The sequence below is a fragment of the Somniosus microcephalus genome, chromosome 9 (genome assembly GCF_052327205.1).
Source record: "Somniosus microcephalus isolate GS21.2 chromosome 9, FLI_Smic_1.0, whole genome shotgun sequence".
Classification (NCBI taxonomy): domain Eukaryota; kingdom Metazoa; phylum Chordata; class Chondrichthyes; order Squaliformes; family Somniosidae; genus Somniosus; species Somniosus microcephalus.
In genome coordinates this window covers 108,258,250-108,278,814 of record NC_140995.1, presented here as the reverse complement: position 1 = coordinate 108,278,814, position 20,565 = coordinate 108,258,250, and the positions used below count along the sequence as shown (strand labels likewise).

At 42.4% G+C, this 20,565-nt stretch overlaps 1 protein-coding gene across 4 annotated transcripts in view; it reads left to right on the top strand.

Annotated features, from left to right (window-relative positions):
* The window catches only part of trim54 (tripartite motif containing 54), a 98,077-nt gene that overhangs the window by 75,763 nt on the left and 1,749 nt on the right, over positions 1–20,565 (top strand). Inside the window, exons 8-9 of one of the 4 annotated variants that reach the window (XR_015079521.1) lie at positions 10,697–10,783; positions 14,593–14,688. Coding sequence is in view for 2 of the 4 variants with exons in the window: in XM_085996975.1 (XP_085853101.1) it covers positions 10,697–10,926 (230 nt within the window). In the remaining 2 variants the exon portion in view is untranslated. Of the gene's footprint in view, positions 1–10,696; positions 10,942–14,592; positions 19,151–20,565 lie in introns of those variants that run through there. The other 3 variants (XR_015079520.1, XM_085996976.1, XM_085996975.1) reach the window with 3 other exon arrangements.

Sequence of the window (20,565 nt, the reverse complement as noted above, 5' to 3'; positions counted from 1 at the left end):
TAATATATACAACTCTCAGGGCAAGAATGTGTTCCTCATTACAACCTGAAACCTACTAGATTGGTGGACTTATTATTTTCCACTTCTACAATTTTGCCCACCTTTATTCCTAAACCTCTTCCAACCACTGCTGAAACTCTATCCAGGCCTTTGACATGTCCAGCACAAGTTCTCAAATGCTCTCCTCCCTGACCTCTCGAGCTCTGCCATATGCAAACTCCAACTCATCCAGAGTTCCAACATCCACATACCAAGTCCAAGTCACCTATCGCTCCTATCTCCACTGGCTCCCTGTTCCCTCACACATTGATTTTAAAATCTTTGTCCATGGTTACAAATCTCTCCATGGCCTCGCTTCACCCTAGCTCTGCAACTTCTTCCAGTCCTATATTCCCAGTTTCCACCATCTAGTCTTTTGAGTCTGGCCTACCATGCATCCCCTTCAGCCATTATGGCCCTGCTATCTGGAATTTTTGTTCCAAAACCCCTCCCTTGCTTACCCCTCTACCCACCTTCAAAACCCTGCCCAGAACTTACCTCTTCAACCTTGCTTTCTGTCATCTTCCATAATTTTTCTCCCAATTCTTGCTCAGTGATTAATTCTCCCCCTCAGGTCACCGCTGTGGGATATTTTGCTACATTGAAGGCTCTTTATAAGTGTAAGTTAGTATTGTATTATACCAGCTGAATTTTTCCTATAAAATATATGAAAACCCATGTGCATTTTGATTAATCTGTGAGGTTTTGATTTTTTAAAATAAATATTTGCCTGAGATATTGGGCCTGAATTTGCGGTCGGAGGCTCCTCACGGGCGGATGTCTCCGAACCGCGATAAATCTACGCACCTCTCTGATGGTCCTGGATTCACAGAGACTCGCGCTCCTGGACCTCTACATATAGGCCTGCATAGAGGCCCACATATCCCAGGCGCGCATGCGGTCCGCAAGCATCCCTGGGATCATTTGGGCGAGCCCAACCGATCAGAAAGGGGATTCCCATTATGTTTATGGGGATTCCATTTACGTACAGAATCCCCATAAGCTTAATAGGAATCACCCAAAAAACGCATGTACACAACCTTGAAATAAAAAAAGTCATTACATGTTTGAAATTAATTAAAATACAATTTCCTTAAACATTTAAAACAAAAACATTAATTTTTTGAAAAATAAATTTAAACATTTTTAAGCCCGCCAAAAATAACAAACTTATTTTGCAGGTTTTTGAATATTAAAATAAATTTTAAAAAATCATTTTAATATTTATTTTCACCCTTACGCTAGTAAAAGTAGGCCTTATACCTGCTTTTACCAGGCGTAAGAGTTTCATGGGCATTCGTTGGGCAAATAGCCCAACTCTCCTCCAGCGAATGTCCATTTCCTGCGCATGCAGAGGATCTGTCAAGAAGATTCTTGATTGTTTCCTTTATTTCCTGAATTTTTATAAAAACAAACACAATCATCCAGTAGCAGGGCTGCAATCTTAAATTTTTAAGAAGTGTATTTTTATATCTAGTTCAAACTTTTGATGATTTTTTTTGTGCTTACATGGAATATACAGCACGGAAACAGGCCATTTGACCCAACCAGTCCATGCCAGCGTTTATGCTCCTCTCGAGCCTTCTCCCATCCTTCCTCATCTATCTCTATCAGCATTATCCTTTATTCCTTCTCCCTCAAATGCTTATCAAGCCTCCCCTTAAATGCATCTATACTATTCGCCTCAACTACTCCCTGTGGTAGTGAGTTCCACATTCTCACCACGCTCTGGGTAATTCTTCTGAATTCCCTATTTGATTTCTTGGTGACTATCTTATATTGATGACCTCTAGTTTTGATCTTCCCCACAAGTGGAAACGCTCTCTCTCTTTATCTACTCTATCAAAACTTTTCATAATTTGATAGACCTCTATTAAGTCATCCCTCAGCCTTCTCTTTTCAAGAGAATAGAGACCCAGTCTCTTCATTCTTCCCTGATAGGTATAACCTCGCATTTCTGATATCATCCTTGTAAATCTTTTTTGCAGCCTCTTCAGTGTCTCTATAACTTTTTTATAATATGGTGTCCAGAACTTTTAGGTAGTATAGTGAAGACAAAACCCTAATCAAGTTCACAACACAGGAGGAATTCAACCCCAATGCATCTGTCATAGCTCTTTACTATGACAATCAAAACATAATCCCACTACCCTGCTCTCTCCCCATACCTTTGTACTTTTCTCTACTTCAAATATTTATTCCATCTATGACCTTTGTAGGGGGTGGTGTGTGGGTCAGCCTCACCACTGACTTATGAGTGGTTCGAATCGCTCCCACTCCCTTGATTCTAGTTCTAGACCTTGGGCTTATTTGGGGGGTGTGACAAAAGTGCAGCAGACAACCGGTTGTGGTGCAAGAAACTTTGATCTTTATTCAAGAAAGAAAATACAACATAACAATCTTATCCTCTAATAAAAATGGGGAACATTTTAATACATATGAGGGAAATACAGTAGAAAATACCTCACCCCTCCCAATCCCACTTCCTAGCTAAGTTGAACTCTAGAGGACCAGGGATAATGCTTACTAAACGAATCCTTGACAGTTGAGCTGGTTCGCAGTTTTGGGGTTCACTGAATGTGTTGGTTGGTGTCTGCCGTACCCCGGATGCGGTAGAGGACTTTGACTGCTGGTCAGTCTTCGCGAGTTCGCTGATGCGGTAGGGTGCGTTTTGGATTTATGGGGTGAGTACCCACTTTTCTTCTGTAGAGATAGAGATTAGAGTTCCTTTTAAGTAAAAATCTTACCCGGGGGTAAGTTAGGAATAGATTGTAGAGTGGAAAACTTTTGAATCTTCGTTTTTCTCCCGAGTTGTTTTTCTTTGGTCGCGGTGGCTCAATATTACCAGGTTGGTTGGTGGTAATATTTTGTTGGTAGTTTCGTAAGGCCCTTGTAGCCGCGATGTGTCCGATGATGCCCTGGGTCACTGAAGCTGTTGAACTTGGGTGTATGGTAGAATGCTGCCCCGTCTCGATGCTCCGGTTTCTTCTTGTGTGTTGCTTCTAGAGAGAACTGTCTTCTTGAGAAAACAGGCCTTCAATTATACTTTGAGGGGCCTTCTAATCTGCGCGCCAAATCAGTCCTGGTTTATTGTTTGATTTGGGTGGGCTTGTTAATGGTAACTTGATTAGAAATGTGTAAAATGGTTTCGGGATGCTGTACTGATTATTCAATGAGCTGTTGAGCTCCTAGTTAATTGTCATAGCTATACTCAGGTTTCGAGTCTCCTGTCCGAGCCCGAGATTTCTATGTAGGTTGGCAAGGTGATTTGCATTATGCATGTTTTGGTTGGGTCCTGTGTTTTGGGTGGGGACTGCTCCTCCGTGGGTCGATTGTTAGGATGTTAATGTCTGATAGGAGCTGAGTGAGGTTACACAGTTCCCCAGACAATTTGATTTACTCCAATTCCCAAACTGTCTTTACAGAGGTTGATCCCATTCCCTGTTGCAGCCTTTTCTCCCTTTACAGGCCCAACATGCCTTTTAAAAATGCCAAATCTTGGTTTCCGACCTTGAATCTCCCTCTGTTAGGCTCAATGCATATTTTATCATCCTGAAGCTTGTTAGAAAGAGTCCAGTCATTTTCCTTAGGGCTTTTCTTCTAGCTTTGGGGGACCTGTGAATTTTGAGAATCTTACACCTTATGTATAAAACCCCAAATTCTGTTGACCTTTTTATGGCTTTATCTATTTACACTTTCAGGAAATTATGTATTTGAACCCATTGATCTTTCTGTTCATCCACACCCTTCAGTGTCTTTCTATTATGTGTATATTCTCACTCCTTGTTTTTCTCAAAAAATATATTGCCTCACACGTATCTACATTAAATTGCATCTTCCACCTGTATGCCCATTCTGCTAACCTGTTTCTTCCTGAAGTCTTTTAAAGATTTCTCAATGTTTGCCAAACCGCCTACTTTTATATCATCAGCAAATTTTGAGATCATGTTCCCTATACTTCACTAGCACTTTGAGACATCCTGAGGTCTATGGGACATCCTATGGGAATGGTAGCATAGTGCTATTGTCACTGGGCTAGTAATCCAGAGGCCTGGACTAATGATCCAGAGACATGAGTTTAAAATCCACCACGGCAGCTGGGGAATTTAAATTCAGTTAATTAAATAAATCTGGAATAAAAAGCTAGTATCAGTAATGGTGACCATGAAACTATCGGATTGTTGTAAAAACCCATCTGGTTCACTAATGTCATTTAGGGAAGGAAATCTGCCATCCTTACCTGGTCTGGCCTATACGTGACTCCAGACCCACAGCAATGTGATTGACTCTTAACTATCCTCTGAAATAGCCTAGCAAGCCACTCAGTTGTAACAAACCGCTACAAAACACAATAATAAGAATGAAACCGGACGGACCACCTGGCATCGACCACGGCAACGTCACACCCAGCCCAGTCAAACTTACAAAGTCCTCCTCACCAACATCTGGGGACTTGTGCCAAAACTGGGAGAGCTGTCAACAGCCTAACATAGTCATACTCACAGAATCACATCTTTCAGCCAATGTCCCAGACTCCTCCATCATCATCCCTGGGTATGTCCTGCTCCACCGGCAGAACAGACCCACCAGAGATGGCGATACAGTGGTATACAGTCGGGAAGGAGTGGCCCTGGGAGTCCTCAACATTGACTCCGGACCCCATGAAGTCTCATGGCTTCAGGTCAAGCATGGGCAAGGAAACCTCCTGTTGATTACCACCTACCGCCCTCCCTCAGCTGACAAATCAGTACTCCTCCATGTTGAACACCACTTGGAAGAAGCACTGAGAGTAGCAAGGGCACAGAATGTACTCTGGGTGGGGGACTTCAATGTCCATCACCAAGAGTGGCTCGGTAGCACCACTAGTGACCGAGCTGGCTGCGTCCTGAAGGACATAGCTGCCAGTCTGGGCCTGCGACAGGTGGTGAGAGGACCAACATGAGGGAAAAACCTACTTGACCTTGTCCTCACCAATCTACCTGTCGCAGATGCATCTGTCCATGACAATATTGGTAGCAGTGACCACCGCACAGTCATTGTGGAGACGAATTCCCGTCTTCACACTGAGGACACCCTCCATTGTGTTGTGTGGCACCACCACCGTGCTAAATGGGGTAGATTCAAAACAGATCTAGCAGCTCAAAACTGGGCATCCATGAGGCGCTGTGGGCCATCAGCAACAGCAGAATTGTATTCCACCATACACTGTAACCTCATGGCCTGGCATATCCCTCACTCTACCATTACCATCAAGCCAGGGGACTAATCCTGGTTCAATAAGGAGTGTAGAAGAGCATGCCAGGAGCATCACCAGGCATACCTAAAAATGAGGTGCCAACCTGGGGAAGCTGCAACACAGGACTACATGCATGCTAAAAAGTGGAAGCAGCATGCTATAGACGGGGCTAAGCGATCCCACAATCAACAGATCAGATCAAAGCTCTGCAGTCCTGCCACATCCAGTCATGAATGGTGGTGGACCATTAAACAACTAACGGGAGCAAGAGGCTCCATGAATAGCCCCATCCTCAATGATGGTGGAGCCCAGCATGTGAGTGCAAAAGACAAGGTTGAAGCGTTTGCAACCAGCTTCAGCCAGAAGTGCCGAGTGGATGATCCATATTGGCCTACTCCTGAGGTCCCCACCATTACAGAAACCAATCTTCAGCCAATTCGATTCACTCCATGTGATATCAAGAAACGGTTGAGCGCACTGGATGCAGGCTATGGGCCCCGGCAACATCCCGGCTATCGTGCTGAAGACTAGCCCCGCCTCTAGCCAAGCTGTTCCAGTACAGCAACAACACTGGCATCTATCTGACAATGTGGAAAACTGCCCACATGTCCTGTCCACAAAAGGCAGGAGAAATCCTCAATTCTTGGTGTTCCGACGTGGAACTACTTACATCTTCTTGTTCACCCGATCTTGAACACCTGATGATCAAATGCCGACCCTTCTACCTCCCGAGAGAGTTCTCATCCGTGATCATTACAGCGGTGTATATTCCACCACAGGCCGACGCAAATAGGGCACTAAACGAGCTGTATGGGACCATTAGCAGGCTTGAAACTTCCCATCCAGAGGCTGCATTCATCGTGGCTGGCGATTTCAACAAAGCCAATCTGAAGAAAGTACTGCCTAAATACCATCAGCATATCACCTGCCCAACGCAAGCCAAGAACACACTAGATCACGTTTACACTCCATTCCGGGATGGATACAAGGCCCTCCCCCGCCCTCCCTTCGGCAAATCAGATCACGACTCCATCCTGCTGCTACCCACCTATAGGCAGAAACTGAAACAGGAAAAGCCTGTGATGAGATCTCTACAATGCTGGTCGGATCAATCAGACGCTATGTTACAAGACTGTTTTGATTCCACTGACTGGGATATGTTTCGGAATGCCTCGGACAATGACATCAACACATATACAGATTCAGTCATTAGTTTCATAAACAAGTGCATAGACGACGTTGTTCCGAGGATTGCTGTACGAACATTTCCCAACCAGAAACCCTGGGTAAATGGCAATATCCGTGCTATGCTAAAAGCACGGTCCATTGCATTCAACTCTGGGGACATGGATGAGTACAAGAAATCAAGGTACAACCTCAGAAAAACCATCAAAAATGCAAAAAGACAATACACGGACAAAGTGGAGTCACACTATCATAGCTCAGATTCGCGAAGGATGTGGAGCGGACTACAATCTATTACAGACTACAAAGGGAAACCCAACTGTGTCATGCCCAGCAATGCCTCTCTCCCGGATGAGCTTAACACTTTTTACGCCCGGTTTGAGGCCAACAACAACTGGCCTGTTACAAGGGCGTCCGCGGCTCAGGACGACCGGGTCTTCTTAATCTCCGTGGCTGACGTGAGCAAGACCTTTAAGAGAGTGAACACCCACAAAGCACCCGGTCCAGATGGAATCCCTGGACGTGTCCTTAGAGCATGCGCTGACCAGCTGGCAGCCGTGTTTACGGATATATTCAACCGTTCACTGTACCAGTCTGTAGTCCCCACCCGCTTCAAGATGACATCGGTTATTCCAGTCCCCAAAAAAACAAAAGTAACCTGTTTAAACGACTACCGCCCCATAGCACTCACTTCTGTCATCATGAAGTGCTTTGAGAGGCTGGTCAAAACCCACATCAACTCGTTACTACCTGACACACTGGACCCACTCCAATTTGCCTACCGCCCAAACAGATCTAGGGATGATGCCATCGCCACTGTACTGCACACTGCCTTATCACACCTGGATAAGAGGAACACCTATGTGAGAATGTTGTTCATTGATTATAGTTCAGCATTCAATACCATTATCCCCTCCAAGCTTGTCAACAAGCTCAGTGAGCTAGGACTTAACACCTCCCTATGCAACTGGATCCTGGACTTCCTGACGGGAAGACCCCAGGTGGTGAAAATAGGCAGAAACACCTCCTCCACACTGATCCTGAACACGGGAGCTCCCCAGGGTTGTGTGCTCAGCCCCCTTCTGTACTCCCTGTTTACTCACGACTGCGTGGCCACGCACAACTTCAACTCCATCATCAAGTTTGCTGATGACACTACCGTTGTAGGCCTGATCACAGATGGCGATGAGACAGGCTACAGGGAGGAGGTAAGAGCCCTAGGAGAATGGTGCAAGTACAACAACCTCTCCCTCAACATCAGCAAAACAAAGGAGATGATCGTGGATTACAGGACGCGGCAGGGGGAGGGACACACCCCAATCTACATCGAAGGGGCTGAGGTGGAGAGGGTCAGCAGCTTCAAATTCCTGGGTGTATTCATTACGGAGGACTTAACGTGGTCCCATCACATCGACGTTGTAACCAAGAAGGCATGCCAACGCCTGTTCTTCCTCAGGAGACTGAAGAAATTTGGAATGGCCCCCCAGATTCTCACCAACTTCTACCGGTGCACCATCGAGAGTATCCTGTCCGGCTGCATCACTACCTGGTATGGCAACTGCACCGCCACAGACCGCAAGGCTCTACAGATGGTAGTGAAAGCTGCACAACACACTATAGGAATTAAACTACCTGCTGTGCAGGATATCTACCCTGAGAGGTGCCGGGGGAAGGCCCTGAGAATCATTAAAGACGCGAGTCACCCCAGCCACAACCTCTTCGCCCTGCTCCCGTCCGGTAAGAGATACCGAAGCATACGGTCTCATACCAACAGGTTTCGAAACAGCTTCTACCCCCAGGCCATAAGACTCATGAATGATTAATTTATTATTATTTATTACTGTTGTTTTATTTATTATTACTGTCTTTCTATTAGTATTTCTATTAGTATTTTTATCATTGTTATGCCATATTTATTCCAATGTTGGGAGGACTCGTAAAAATCAACATTTCATTGTGCAGTACACACGTCTGCTGCATATATGACAAATAAAATTGAATTGAATTGAATTGAATTGAAATCCAACCCGGCCAATTGCCACCCCATCAGTCTACTCTCAATCATCAGTAAAGTGATGGAAGGTGTTGTCGACAGTGCTATCAAGCGGCACTTACTCACCAGTAACCTGCTCACCGATACCCAGTTTGGGTTCCGCCAAGACCACTCCGCTCCCATCAAGGGGTATGGTATTGAGATAGAGGATCAGCCATGATCACATTGAATGGCGGAGCAAGCTCGAAGGGCTGAATGGCCTATTCCTGCTCCTATTTTTCTATGTTTCTCCTGACCACATAACAGCCTTGGTCCAAACATGGACAAAAGAGCTGAATTCCAGAGGTGAGGTGAGAGTGACTGCCCTTGACATCAAGGCAGCATTTGACCGAGTGTGGCATCAAGGAGCCCGAGTAAAACTGAAGTCAATGGGAATCGGTGGGAAAAAGCTCCATTGGCTGGAATCATACTTAGCACAAAGGAAGATGGTTGTAGGTCAATCATCACAGCCCCAGGACATCGTGGCAGGAGTTCCTCAGGGCAGTGTCCTAGGCCCAACCATCTTCAGCTGCTTCATCAATGACCTTCCCTCCAACATAAGGTCAGAAATGGGGATGTTCACTGATGACTGCACAGTGTTCAGCACCATTCACAACTCCTCAGATAATGAAGCAGTCCATACCCGCATGCAACAAGACTTGGACGGCGTTCAGGCTTGGGCTGGTAAGTGGCAGGTAACATTCGCGCCACACAAGTGCCAGGCAACGACTATCTGCAACAAGCGAGAGTCTAACCACTGCCCCTTGACATTCCACGGCATTACCATTGCCGAATTCCCCACCATCAACATCCTGGAGGTCACCATTGACCAGAAACTTAACTGGACCAGCCACATAAATATTGTGGCAACAAGAGCAGGTCAGAGGCTGGGTATTCTGCGGTAAGTGTCTCACCTCCTGACTCCCCAAAGCCATTCCATCATCTGCAAGGCACAAGTAAGGAGTGTGATGGAATACTCTCTGCTTGCTTGGATGAGTGCAGCTCCAACAACACTCAAGAAGCTCGACACCACCCAGGACAAAGCAGCCCGCTTGATTGGCACCCCATCCACCACCTTAAACATTCACTCCCTCCACCACCGGCGTACCGTGGCTGTAGTGTGTACCATCTACAAGATGCACTGCAGCAACTCATCAAGGCTTCTTCGGCAGCACCTCCCAAACCCGCGACCTCTTCCACCTAGAAGGACAAGGGCAGCAGGCGCATGGGAACACCACCACGTGCAAGTTCCCCTCCAAGTCACATACCATCCTGACTTGGAAGTATATCGCGGATCCTTCATTGTCGCTGGGTCAAAATCCTGGAACTCCCTCCCTAACAGCACTGTGGGAGTACCTTCACCACACGGACTGCAGCGGTTCAAGAAGGCAGCTCACCACCACCTTCTCAAGGGCAATTAGGGATGGGCAATAAATGCTGGTCTTGCCAGTGACGCCCACATCCCATAAACAAATTTTAAAAAAGGTCGTGAAAGGCACTATATAAATACAAGTCTTACTTTTTTCTTTCTCTACCCAGGTCCAAATATCTCTATACTGAGAACATACGTGGACCCAGCATTGTGCCTGGGCTGCACGACTTCCAACCCTTCTCTAGCCTGAGCAACACCAATTAACCTAACTCTGGCCTAGAAATTCGGTCACATAGCACCGGTTTGTCAAGCGCTAAACGGCCTCCTAAGACCCCAATATAATGGGCAGTGCCCATGTCTGAAAAAGGCATTAGGCCCCATGCATATATAAATAAAGGGCTGGCTGCATACTGTTGTTGCTGTGCATTGGGTTTGTGTACTTGTATAGGCAGGAGATATGTGGTTGAGTCCCCTCAAATACAACACTACCCACATAACTTAAAAGTTCATCAATTCTGCCAAATTTAAAGACACCTGCCAAATTTTCTGTGGCTTTACCATGCTTGGGTTACTGCAGGAAGCATGTCAAGTAGATATTTTTTGAGTGAAATTTTTCAGAATGCTGTGTAAGTGCTTCCTAATTTTCCGACAGATTTGTTTGGCTTCTGTCTGGTAAATACATTTCACATTAGGCACCTTAGCAGCTGGTAATGGCTTGTGACTCAAGTGAACTAATAAGTCTCCTAGGCATCTGATCGGTAAATTGATGTTAAGGATATGCATACATTACGTCAGAGGTTCCTAATGATTTCTTCTTACTTTTATTGTACAGATTGCCAGGGAGAAGAAGAGGAAGAGGTAGAGGAAGAAGAGATAGAGGAAGGCGGAGTGGCTGAAGAGGAAGGAGAAATAACTGATGGTGAGCAATCAAAACTAGAAGCAGTTGAGCCTTCAACTTCATTATCTTCATCTCATTTCCGATCATCAGACCCCAGGCTACAGGGTGCACTAGAAATCAGAGCTTCAGATGAAAGTCAGTCTTCATCAGCTGATGTAAAATGAGGTGCTTGATCAAGTTCTGGTTGTAATCGTCCAAGAAAGATATGTGAAATTCTAACATCAAATGACGTAAGTTAGCTGAATAGGAATTCTTGTTTGTTCAGCTTTCTGAAATAGAAAGAGCAATAGGTGAATTTTAGTTCAAACCACTAAATTTGGCCTTTGCTGATGCTAAAAGCCAGTCAGAAAAGAAGAATGCTGCAACTATGGGTCTCAGAGATCAAGACCTCCAATATATTGAAGCAACTTTGGTTGGATTTTCAAATATCTCAATCCTTGACGGTATTGACTAGGCAGTCCTCTTAGACAAATCTGCAATGGCCCATTCAGACCAATCACTGCATATAACAAAGCTTCCAGTGTACTGTTAGGTTGATATTTCATCACTGAATATATGAGCAATGCACAAGGGCCTATTTTCTTGGTGGAAGAACATAATGCAACAATTTTACCTCTACCATCTGTACTGTGCTGGATATTGACCAAACTGAGATCACTTCCCAAAGTTGGGAATAAGTAAAGTCAATTCTTGTTGATTCTTTAAAAAAAAATTGAATTAGAGATGACCCAACTTCGCATTTTTGTGTGAACTTTTAAACGCAGGACATAGAAACATGGACATAGAAAATAGGAGCAGGAGTAGGCCATTCGGCCCTTTGAGCTTGCTCTGCCATTCAATATGATCATGGCTGATCCTCTATCTCAATACAGTACCATATTCCCGCTCTCTCCCCATACCCCTTGATGCCTTTTGTGTCTAGAAATCTCCTTCTTAAATATATTCAGTGACTTGGCCTCCACAGCCTTCTGTGGTAGAAAATTTCACAGGTTCACCACCCTCTGAGTGAAGAAGTTTCTCCTCATCTCAGTCCTAAATGTCCTACCCCGTATCCTGAGACTGTGACCCCCTCATTCTAGACCCCCCCAGCCAGGGGAAACATCCTCCCTGCATCCAGTCTGTCTAGCCCTGTCAGAATTTTATACGTTTCAATGAGATTCCCTCTCATTCTTCTAAATTCTGGTGAATACAGGCCTAGTCGACCCAATCTCTCCTCATACGACAGTCCTGCCATCCCAGGAATCAGTCTGGTGAACCTTCGCAAGTATATCCTTTCTTGGGTAAGGAGACCAAAACTGCAGAGTACTCCAGATGTGGTCTCACCAAGGCCCTGTATAACTGTAGTAAGCCATCCTTGCTCCTGTACTCAAATCACCTTGCAATGAAGGCCAACATACCATTTGCCTTCCTAACTGCTTGCTGCACCTGCATGTTTGCTTTCAGTGACTGGTGTACAAGGACACCCAGGTCCCTTTGTACATCAACATTTCCCAATCTATCACCATTTAAATAATACTCTGCCTTTCTGTTTTTCCTACCGAAGTGGATAACTTCACATTTCTCCACGTTATACTGCATCTACCATGTATTTGCCCACTCACTCAACTTGTCTAAATCGCCTTGAAGCCTCTTTGCATCCTCCTCACAACTCAATCCCACCTAGTTTCGTGTCATCAGCAAACTTGGAAATACTACATTTGGACAAAGTTGAAATGTTAGTTGTTGCTGATAGTTGAATCTGTCCGTAAAGACGGAGAGGTTAGTGCTCTACCGCCACCTCTTAAACCTTCACCTTTTGCAGTACCAATATAAAATATAAGCTACTTGCATTTATAAACTGTTTATAAGGTCAAAATGTTTCAAAGCACTCCATACATGAATTACGTTGAAGTGCAGTGACTATTGTTATCTAAGTGGATGCACAAGCCATTTTTCAACATCAATGTGCCACATGGAGCAATGAGATGAAGGACCTGATTTTTAATGTGGTATTGATTGCAGGAAGAATGCCAGCCAGGCATCTATACTTTCAACTGTACCAGCATTTTAATTTTATGCCAAACTTCTACAATTACATTTGGCTTCACAAAAAATAAAAAAATTAAAATTTCCTTTATAATTTTTTAAAAATGTGTACGTAAGAGTCTACAAATCACTAAAAGTAATGATGCAGGTTAATAAGGCCATTTTAAAAAAAAGCAAATCAAGCACTAGGGTTTATTTCTAGAGGGATAGAATTGAAAAGTAGAGACGTTATGCTAAACTTGTATCAAATCTTGGTTAGACCACACTTGGAATACTGTGTACAATTCTGGTTGTCATATTATAAAAAGGATATAGAGGCACTGGAGAGGGTGCAAAGAAAATTTACAAGGATGATACCAGAAATGTGAAGTTATACCTATCAGGAAAGTATGAACAGGTTGGGTCTCATTTCTCTTGAAAAGAAAGGCTGAGGGGTGACATAATAGAGGTATTTAAAATTGTGAAAGATTTTGATAGAGTAGATAGAAAGAGTGTTTTTCCACTTGTGGGGAAGAGCAAAACTAGAGGCCATCAATATAAGATAGTCACCAAGAAATCTAATAGGGAATTCAGAAGAAACTTCTTTACCCAGAGGGTAGTGAGAATGTGGAACTCGCTACCACAGGGAGTGGTTGAAGCAAATAGTATAGATGCATTTAAGGGGAGGCTAGACAATCATATGAGGGAGAAGGGAATAGAGGGTTATGCTGATAGAGTCAGATGAGGAAAGACTGGAAGAGGCTCGAGTAGAGCATAAACGCCAGCATGAACTGGTTGGGCCGAATGGCCTGTTTTTGTGCCGTATATCCTATGTAATCCTATATAAGAGGCAACAAGTCAGAAATTAGTTCAACCTCGTTATGGTCTGTGTTAGGTATTGTCTTCTGCACAAACCATTTAATGATCCAATGAAATGCCGTAAGAATAATAATCCAACTGGCATTAAAGCCCTTTAATGGCATCATCAATAGCATCATTAATGAGCTGCCCTACCTGGTTATATGTGAAGGTTGCAATTCCTACAAATCAGCACATTAATTTACTATTAAATTAAAATATCTGACCACAGGTTATTTTCCATTATTCAATCAGCACATATAAATATGCATAAAAACTAAATTTGATCACAAATGAATATGACCTCATGTATTGCTCGCAGTAACAGAGCAAACTGGAGTCCAGAAGGAGACCGTGATGACCACCTTTCACCTAGCCAAAATTATTTATTCTTGTCAAACAATTTTGCCAACATCATAGTACTGTTTTTGCAATGTCTGCATCCCCACAATGCCCAAAGAAAGGGCTAATCTGCATCAAACACCAAAATATTGCCAAGAAAGAATGAGTGATCTGAAAGGCTTGCAAAAACAAAAAATTGGAGTTCAATGTCCAGAGATTGAAAAAACATCATTGAGGTACTACACCATCGACTAAAGTCTAACTTGGTCAAAGGACAAGAATGTAAAGATTGGCAAAATCATTCCAGGAGACAGAGTATTTACCCTGCAATCCCAGATGTCTGGTAAGTTTATATTGCAGTTTATCCTTTCATGCAATCTTTCAGTATAGTAAAAGTAGTGGAAACAAACTGTGCATAAACATAACATCAATAAACATAGCATGTCAATATAAAACTGTAAGGTTTATAATTTACAAACATAAAATCCTTTGTACAATAGCCTATAGTTGCACTTCATCTGCTTTTTTAAGTCTCTTCCAAATGCTATCTGTAACTGTCTCTAGTTCCAGTGTATGTATATTTTTAAGTAATATAGCTTACATATTGTGTCTTTTTGTCTTCACAGGTGAGTTGTCACTTGTTGGCAACCCCACTGCATTCTACTAGAGAAGGCATAACATTTCAAGGGCAATGATCAGCACCAGGTGCTAGGAGACCACTGGTGAGGAGGAGTCATTGCTGCGGTCACTGAACAGTATTCTCATATAAAGTGAAGCCCATAGTCTGCTGCCGTGTGACAGGAGGGCTTGTCCTCAGTTGCCAAATCTTCCCACAGGGTTTGCCTAGTATTACCACAGATAGTAGGCAAACCCTGTGTGAGATTCTGTACCAGCAGACGAGCGACATGTCCGCTACAAGAAGCAGAGTTAGCTTTTGATACCTCTCTCCTCAATCTGCAAGAGACTTGTGGAGGAGCATGTATGTTCATTGAAGCAGACAATAACCTAAGACAATACCAATATGTGATCTGGGAACATCACATGCACATTGATATGCTTCACTTGCATAACATGCAGGAACAAACAGTTGCTAAAGGAGAGGGTCAGTCTAATCAGTCAGCTTAGAACACTAGTGCAAAATCAGCAAGCTTTGGTCACACTGCTCCAGAATGCATCCTTTCTCCACGGTGTCATCTAAGACCTTCTCTGTGGTCATATGGGGCTAGTATCCCCTTCACTTGTAGTTGATAGCCCCCCCACACCCTCTCCTTTATGGTGCATCCTTAGACAGATGGGTCCTTCTAAAAGCCGGGCAGCCAGTCTTTCTTGCGTCTGAAAAATACCAAGAGAAATCAGGATTGAATTAATGTTTAACCATGTAAATATATCCTACGTTGATAACCCCGAAAAAAGTTATGGCATGGATTGCACTGCATAAGTGATGCTTTTGTACATATTGCTTGTTTATGTTGAACAACATATCTGATTGTAATGAAGGTTAACTACCATTAAACATTTACAGAATAATATCTGTTATAATATTTTTCTAATTATTACAATAAAGATGTTTATTCCTCTCAGTTATATTTCCAGTGTGCTCTTTTCATCCTTCAAACCAATCTTTGAAACTAGGTTGGACCCTTCAACATGGCTGCTCCTCAAGTGTTCAGTCCAATTTAGTGCTGTTTTCTTCTAGTGACTCAGATGATAATGCAATGTTTATGTAATGGCTACCAGTTGTGAAATTGCACTTCTTGCCTCCAAGTAAATGTCACACATACATCTTTTCAATAGTATGTAAGGAAAGACTCATATTTTTGTCGCATTCTCAGCCGGTCTCAGAAGCATCTCGACATGTTTTGCGAACAGTTGCTTTGAAATTAAATTACTATTTTAAATATGCATCCATTTCTTCAGTGGTCTAGTTGAAGTGGGATGGTGGATTCCTGGTGGCTCAGCTGTGATGTAAGTGTGTGTGTTTTCCCTGATAATGTTGGTGAACTGGTTGATCTGGAGGAGTTTCTTTTTCTAATCTCTGTTGCTGTGGAGATAAGTGTGTGTCTCTGTTCCTTGTGATATAGAGGGAAGAATCTATCCACATTCCCTTGCTGTGTACCAAGACTTGCATGTCATCCAGTGTGATTAGAATTGAATGACTGGTTTAGTTTTGATTTCAGCTTCACAAACGTAAATCTTGGGACGCTGGAGCAGCATTTAAAAGAAAATCAAATCCTTAGCAACCACTGAAATTCATTCACTATTCATCAGCCCATCAACTTACTTAGTCCTTTGCTAGCAATCTCCCTTACACCAGTCATTTGACTGCATTGGTGATTTTAGCTAATATTTTAATATTACTACAGGTGTCCTAGTCTATTGTTTATGAATAGTGTAGATAACAGGAGACTTGGAACAGAACCCAACAGACCTCTGCTAGCCACTGCTCCAGAGCTTATTCATTTATCATAGTCTTCTGCTTCCTATTGTCAAGCCAATTGCAAATCCAACTAGTTAAGTTGCTATTAATTCCACAGATTTGGATCTTTATCTTATGCTTATTTTGTTTTCTCCACTCTCGAAGACACTGACTGATGCTGGGATACAGTTCCATAGATTGCCCTCTTGCCCAGGTGGCCATTTGTGTATGAACCTGGACTGAGAGTGCAGACAGTTACTCGATTATGGAGGGAATTGCAGCTGAGCCTGAATGTACCTTCGCCTGACACACACTTTGAGTAGGGGCCCCCAGCTAGTGATCAGGAGTGAGTACCCTGGCTGATTTTTTTTTCTACCCTTACAGCAGTGGTGTTCAGGCCAACTGCGGCACCAGAATTGGAGACTAACTAATTTAGCACAAACTGGGAATTGAACCTGGAAACCTCCAATCTTTATGGCTTCGAACTAAACTGGGTGATGTCTCTACCTTTATTAACAAATCATGTGGTGTCACTAACAGCAGCAATAAAGCCATCCATAGTCCATGCTATCTTACCATTCAAGTGAAAGAGAGTGATCTGTAGAGCAGGAGGGCAAAAGGTGAATGTGCCCATTTGTTTGGCTTCATATCCTGTAAAATTTGATTATTTCTGAAGTTGAATTTGAAAATGGATCCCTTCCTCCACCTCTGGGAATATGATTGCCTCCTTTACTGGATGCTGTCAGCAATAGAATGCACAATCCACTTTACATCCAGGATCAGACACAGATAACCACTATCTGTTTTCATTCAGTCTACCTGCAAATAAGAGCAAGACAAACTGTTCCGATTAGATCACCAGGAATTGTGATTCTTGTTCATTTAAAAAAGCATTGTTACCTTGGCTCCAGAAATTGACAGTCGAGTTTTGGTCACAGTGACAGTGCAAAACTAGTGACTGTGGATGGATGTTGTCACTCTGTTTTTAAAGGAATAGCACAACAATGCTTAGAGACTCAAATTGGGGAAGATTTGGTCATTGCGAATGAAGCCATAGTTGTTTTACCACTTCCAATTCAGGCTTCAGTTCACCATTTATCCCTAGTGGGTGATAGAGTGGGGTAAATCTATAATTTAAAGGAACAAAAATCATGCTTTTTATTACAACAGTAAGAAACAAAACAGGGAATAGGGCACATACACATCAGTAGGGCAAGAAAATAACTCGGGTATATTTGCCTCTGGCCACTAATATGAATCATAATTTTCCTGTTTTATACTCTTCAATTTGTTACTAACTATTCAAGAAAAATAATGGGCCAGAATTTGCTGAAGCAGGGCATCATGGTGTGCCCAGTTAGTTAGACTTCTTCCTGCACCAGTCAGCTCAAAAAACTTTTGCCCTGTAAGTTGTTTGAAGTGCAAGCTGATGAAAGGGCATCTGGGACCATGGTGAATGATTGGTTAAGGAGATGCACTGTTGATCCAATGAGATGTAAGAATTGAGAAATAAGCAGAGGAAGGACTGAGAAGAAGGGTGAATTAGAATTAAATCAGGTACAGTAAGAAAAGTTAATAATGATTGGATTAAGAGAGGGACAGAAAAAAAGAGACAGAAAGAAACATTTTTTTTTAATTTGACATTTTTAAAATCTCCAAAAAATATTCACTCTAAAAGAATGAGACTCCACTCTTTTAATTGTTCACTTTCTGGGCAAGAGAGGTTGATTAGCAGTCATTAACAATTATCACATTGTTAAAAGAGTACTTCCGCTATTAATTACTAGACTTAACTTTCCATGGTGAGTTTAATGGGCAATTAATGTGCAAATGCAGCAACTTCATAAACTCACGGAGAGGTTAAGGTTGTTAAGCCATTTTCGCAAAGCTAACGGTGGAGCGGTGTATATCATCCAGCAACTTGTGGCGATTCATAATTCAGTGTATTTCTTCCTCGCCACAAGTTTCTGGATGATTTGGACATTAATAATGGCGTGCGTCATTCATGCCATTATTTTTTCAGCAAATTCCAGCCCAATATGTTACATTTGTAAAAGCAGCTTATAAATACATACTTTGGTATGATATCTTAGCTATATGGATACATATTTTCCACTCTTGATTTAGGTTTTCATAGACTACTAACACTACCCATTTATGTGTAGATTCTCTCTATTTCCTGTATGAACAAAAGCATATACCTAGTGGTACAACATCCTGGTATTAAATCTATCATGGCAAGTTTTATGTAAAACATTTAATGTTGTACCTTTTTATACTAACCAGTCAGTAACCTCATCATTGTTATCCAAAGCAGTCTGTGGATATACAATGGAATGTTTAAGATAGAATTAGTGTGTGAGAGAAACAGACAGAGCCCAAGTATGTTGGAAATTAGCCTGTGTGTTAAGTATGAACTGATTCTTGATATTGGAAAGGCCAATGTTTGGTTCAAGCATTTAAATAGTAAATAGCTTGCAAGCTGAATTTGCTTTAGTATGTTTACATTTTAGTTACTGGTACCAGTGAGGAATGACTATTTAGACCAGTTCTGCTTTTGCTGGTCTTAAGGATGTAGTGATGAGGTTCAGTCGAAAGTGGACTGAGATAAAGAAGTTGGTAACTTTAACATACAGTTTGTTGTGTTAGTCCCAGAGAAAGCACCCTGTGGATTGTTAAACTCGGAAAATCTCATGCTTTTCTGTTTTTGTTCTTTAGTTCTTCGGTGTCGTATAATCCGCAGCCTACCTGATGAGTCATGGTTGTTGGTTGGTGATTTATTGTAAAAATACGTTAGTTAATTGTGTTAACTATAATCAGCCAACCACTGAGACAAAATTTACAGCACTGTCAGGTGTGCTGTCACCTCAATTGTCACAGCTTATGTAATTGGTTTCAGCCAGAGTAATATTGTCACAACAATTTATGGCATTTTACTTGATTCTAATAAGTTCTGTGTTATGAGAACCCCGTTTTCGAGGTGAGAACGAGTGATAAATCCTTAATTGCAACTGAAAATAGGTGTTATCCAATGGCAATAAAAAGAAAACATTTTCTTTGTATTTTTTAGCATTTACATTTTTGTTATTGTGTATGTCTGCCTAAATTGAGGGATCACCCATGCTTGCAATGGGATTAAACATCAAACAATATCAGATCAACCATTACATGGGCCATTTGTGGCACAGTATCACTTTACATTGCCATTATTTCCACCCTGAAGTGGGTCAGGCTGGCATTTCCATTTCCCACACTCCCTTGAACGAGACTCTGGAAGTAGTATTCATTCCTTTATCGCCACTTTTATACTAGACCAGCATTTATGAGCTGGCATCCAACACTTAACTATTAAAAAGCAAAATACTGCGGTTGCTGGAAATCTGAAATAAAAGCAGAAAATGCTGGAAATACTCAGCAGGTCAGGCAGTATCTGTGGAGAGAGGAACAGAGTTAACGTTTCAGGTCGATGACCCAATTGGGGCGCTACTCAATTTTTAGCCCCATAATTCTTAATTCGTCTCATTGCTGTTTATGGATCTTGCTGTTCACAAAATGGCTACATAACTGTATCTGCACTTCAACGTAATTTATTGCCCATGAAGTGCTTTTGATGTTTAGAGAATCTGATAAATGCAGGTCTTCATTCCTCCCTCACTCCCTCCTTTCCTTCCAAAACTGAAGTTTGAAAGTTAAACATGGATCTCCATTTTGGCAGTCCAGTCTTTTAGCTATCTGCTCTTTCATTCTTCATTCCTCATTCATGGTCTATCCTTTTTGATGGTCATCAGTTAACTGTCTACCCATTAGCTAGTCAGACACACATACACTTTTAGAGGCTATGTATTTTAATGAATTGTGCAGAAGAGGAATGTTGCTGCTCACGCACACTGCATCTTCATTTTGGACAGCCGGTTGAAACTTTTGGATATATACCTTGTACCTGGACAAGGTGTTTATTATGCCACGTAAAGTTGCAAAGTCTGAGTCCAACAGCTATGATTGGCCTTCTGCTTATATTGTACTGATTCTGTGTTATGTTCAAAAGCCACAGACCCTCTTAGCAAGTCAATTTGAATTAGTAGCATCTCGGCCACAAGCCGAACACATTATCTGATCCTATTCTATATTACAGCCCTATTTTAAAATAGTAACGTAGCTGTTTCATGCAAACAGTAGAGTAGGA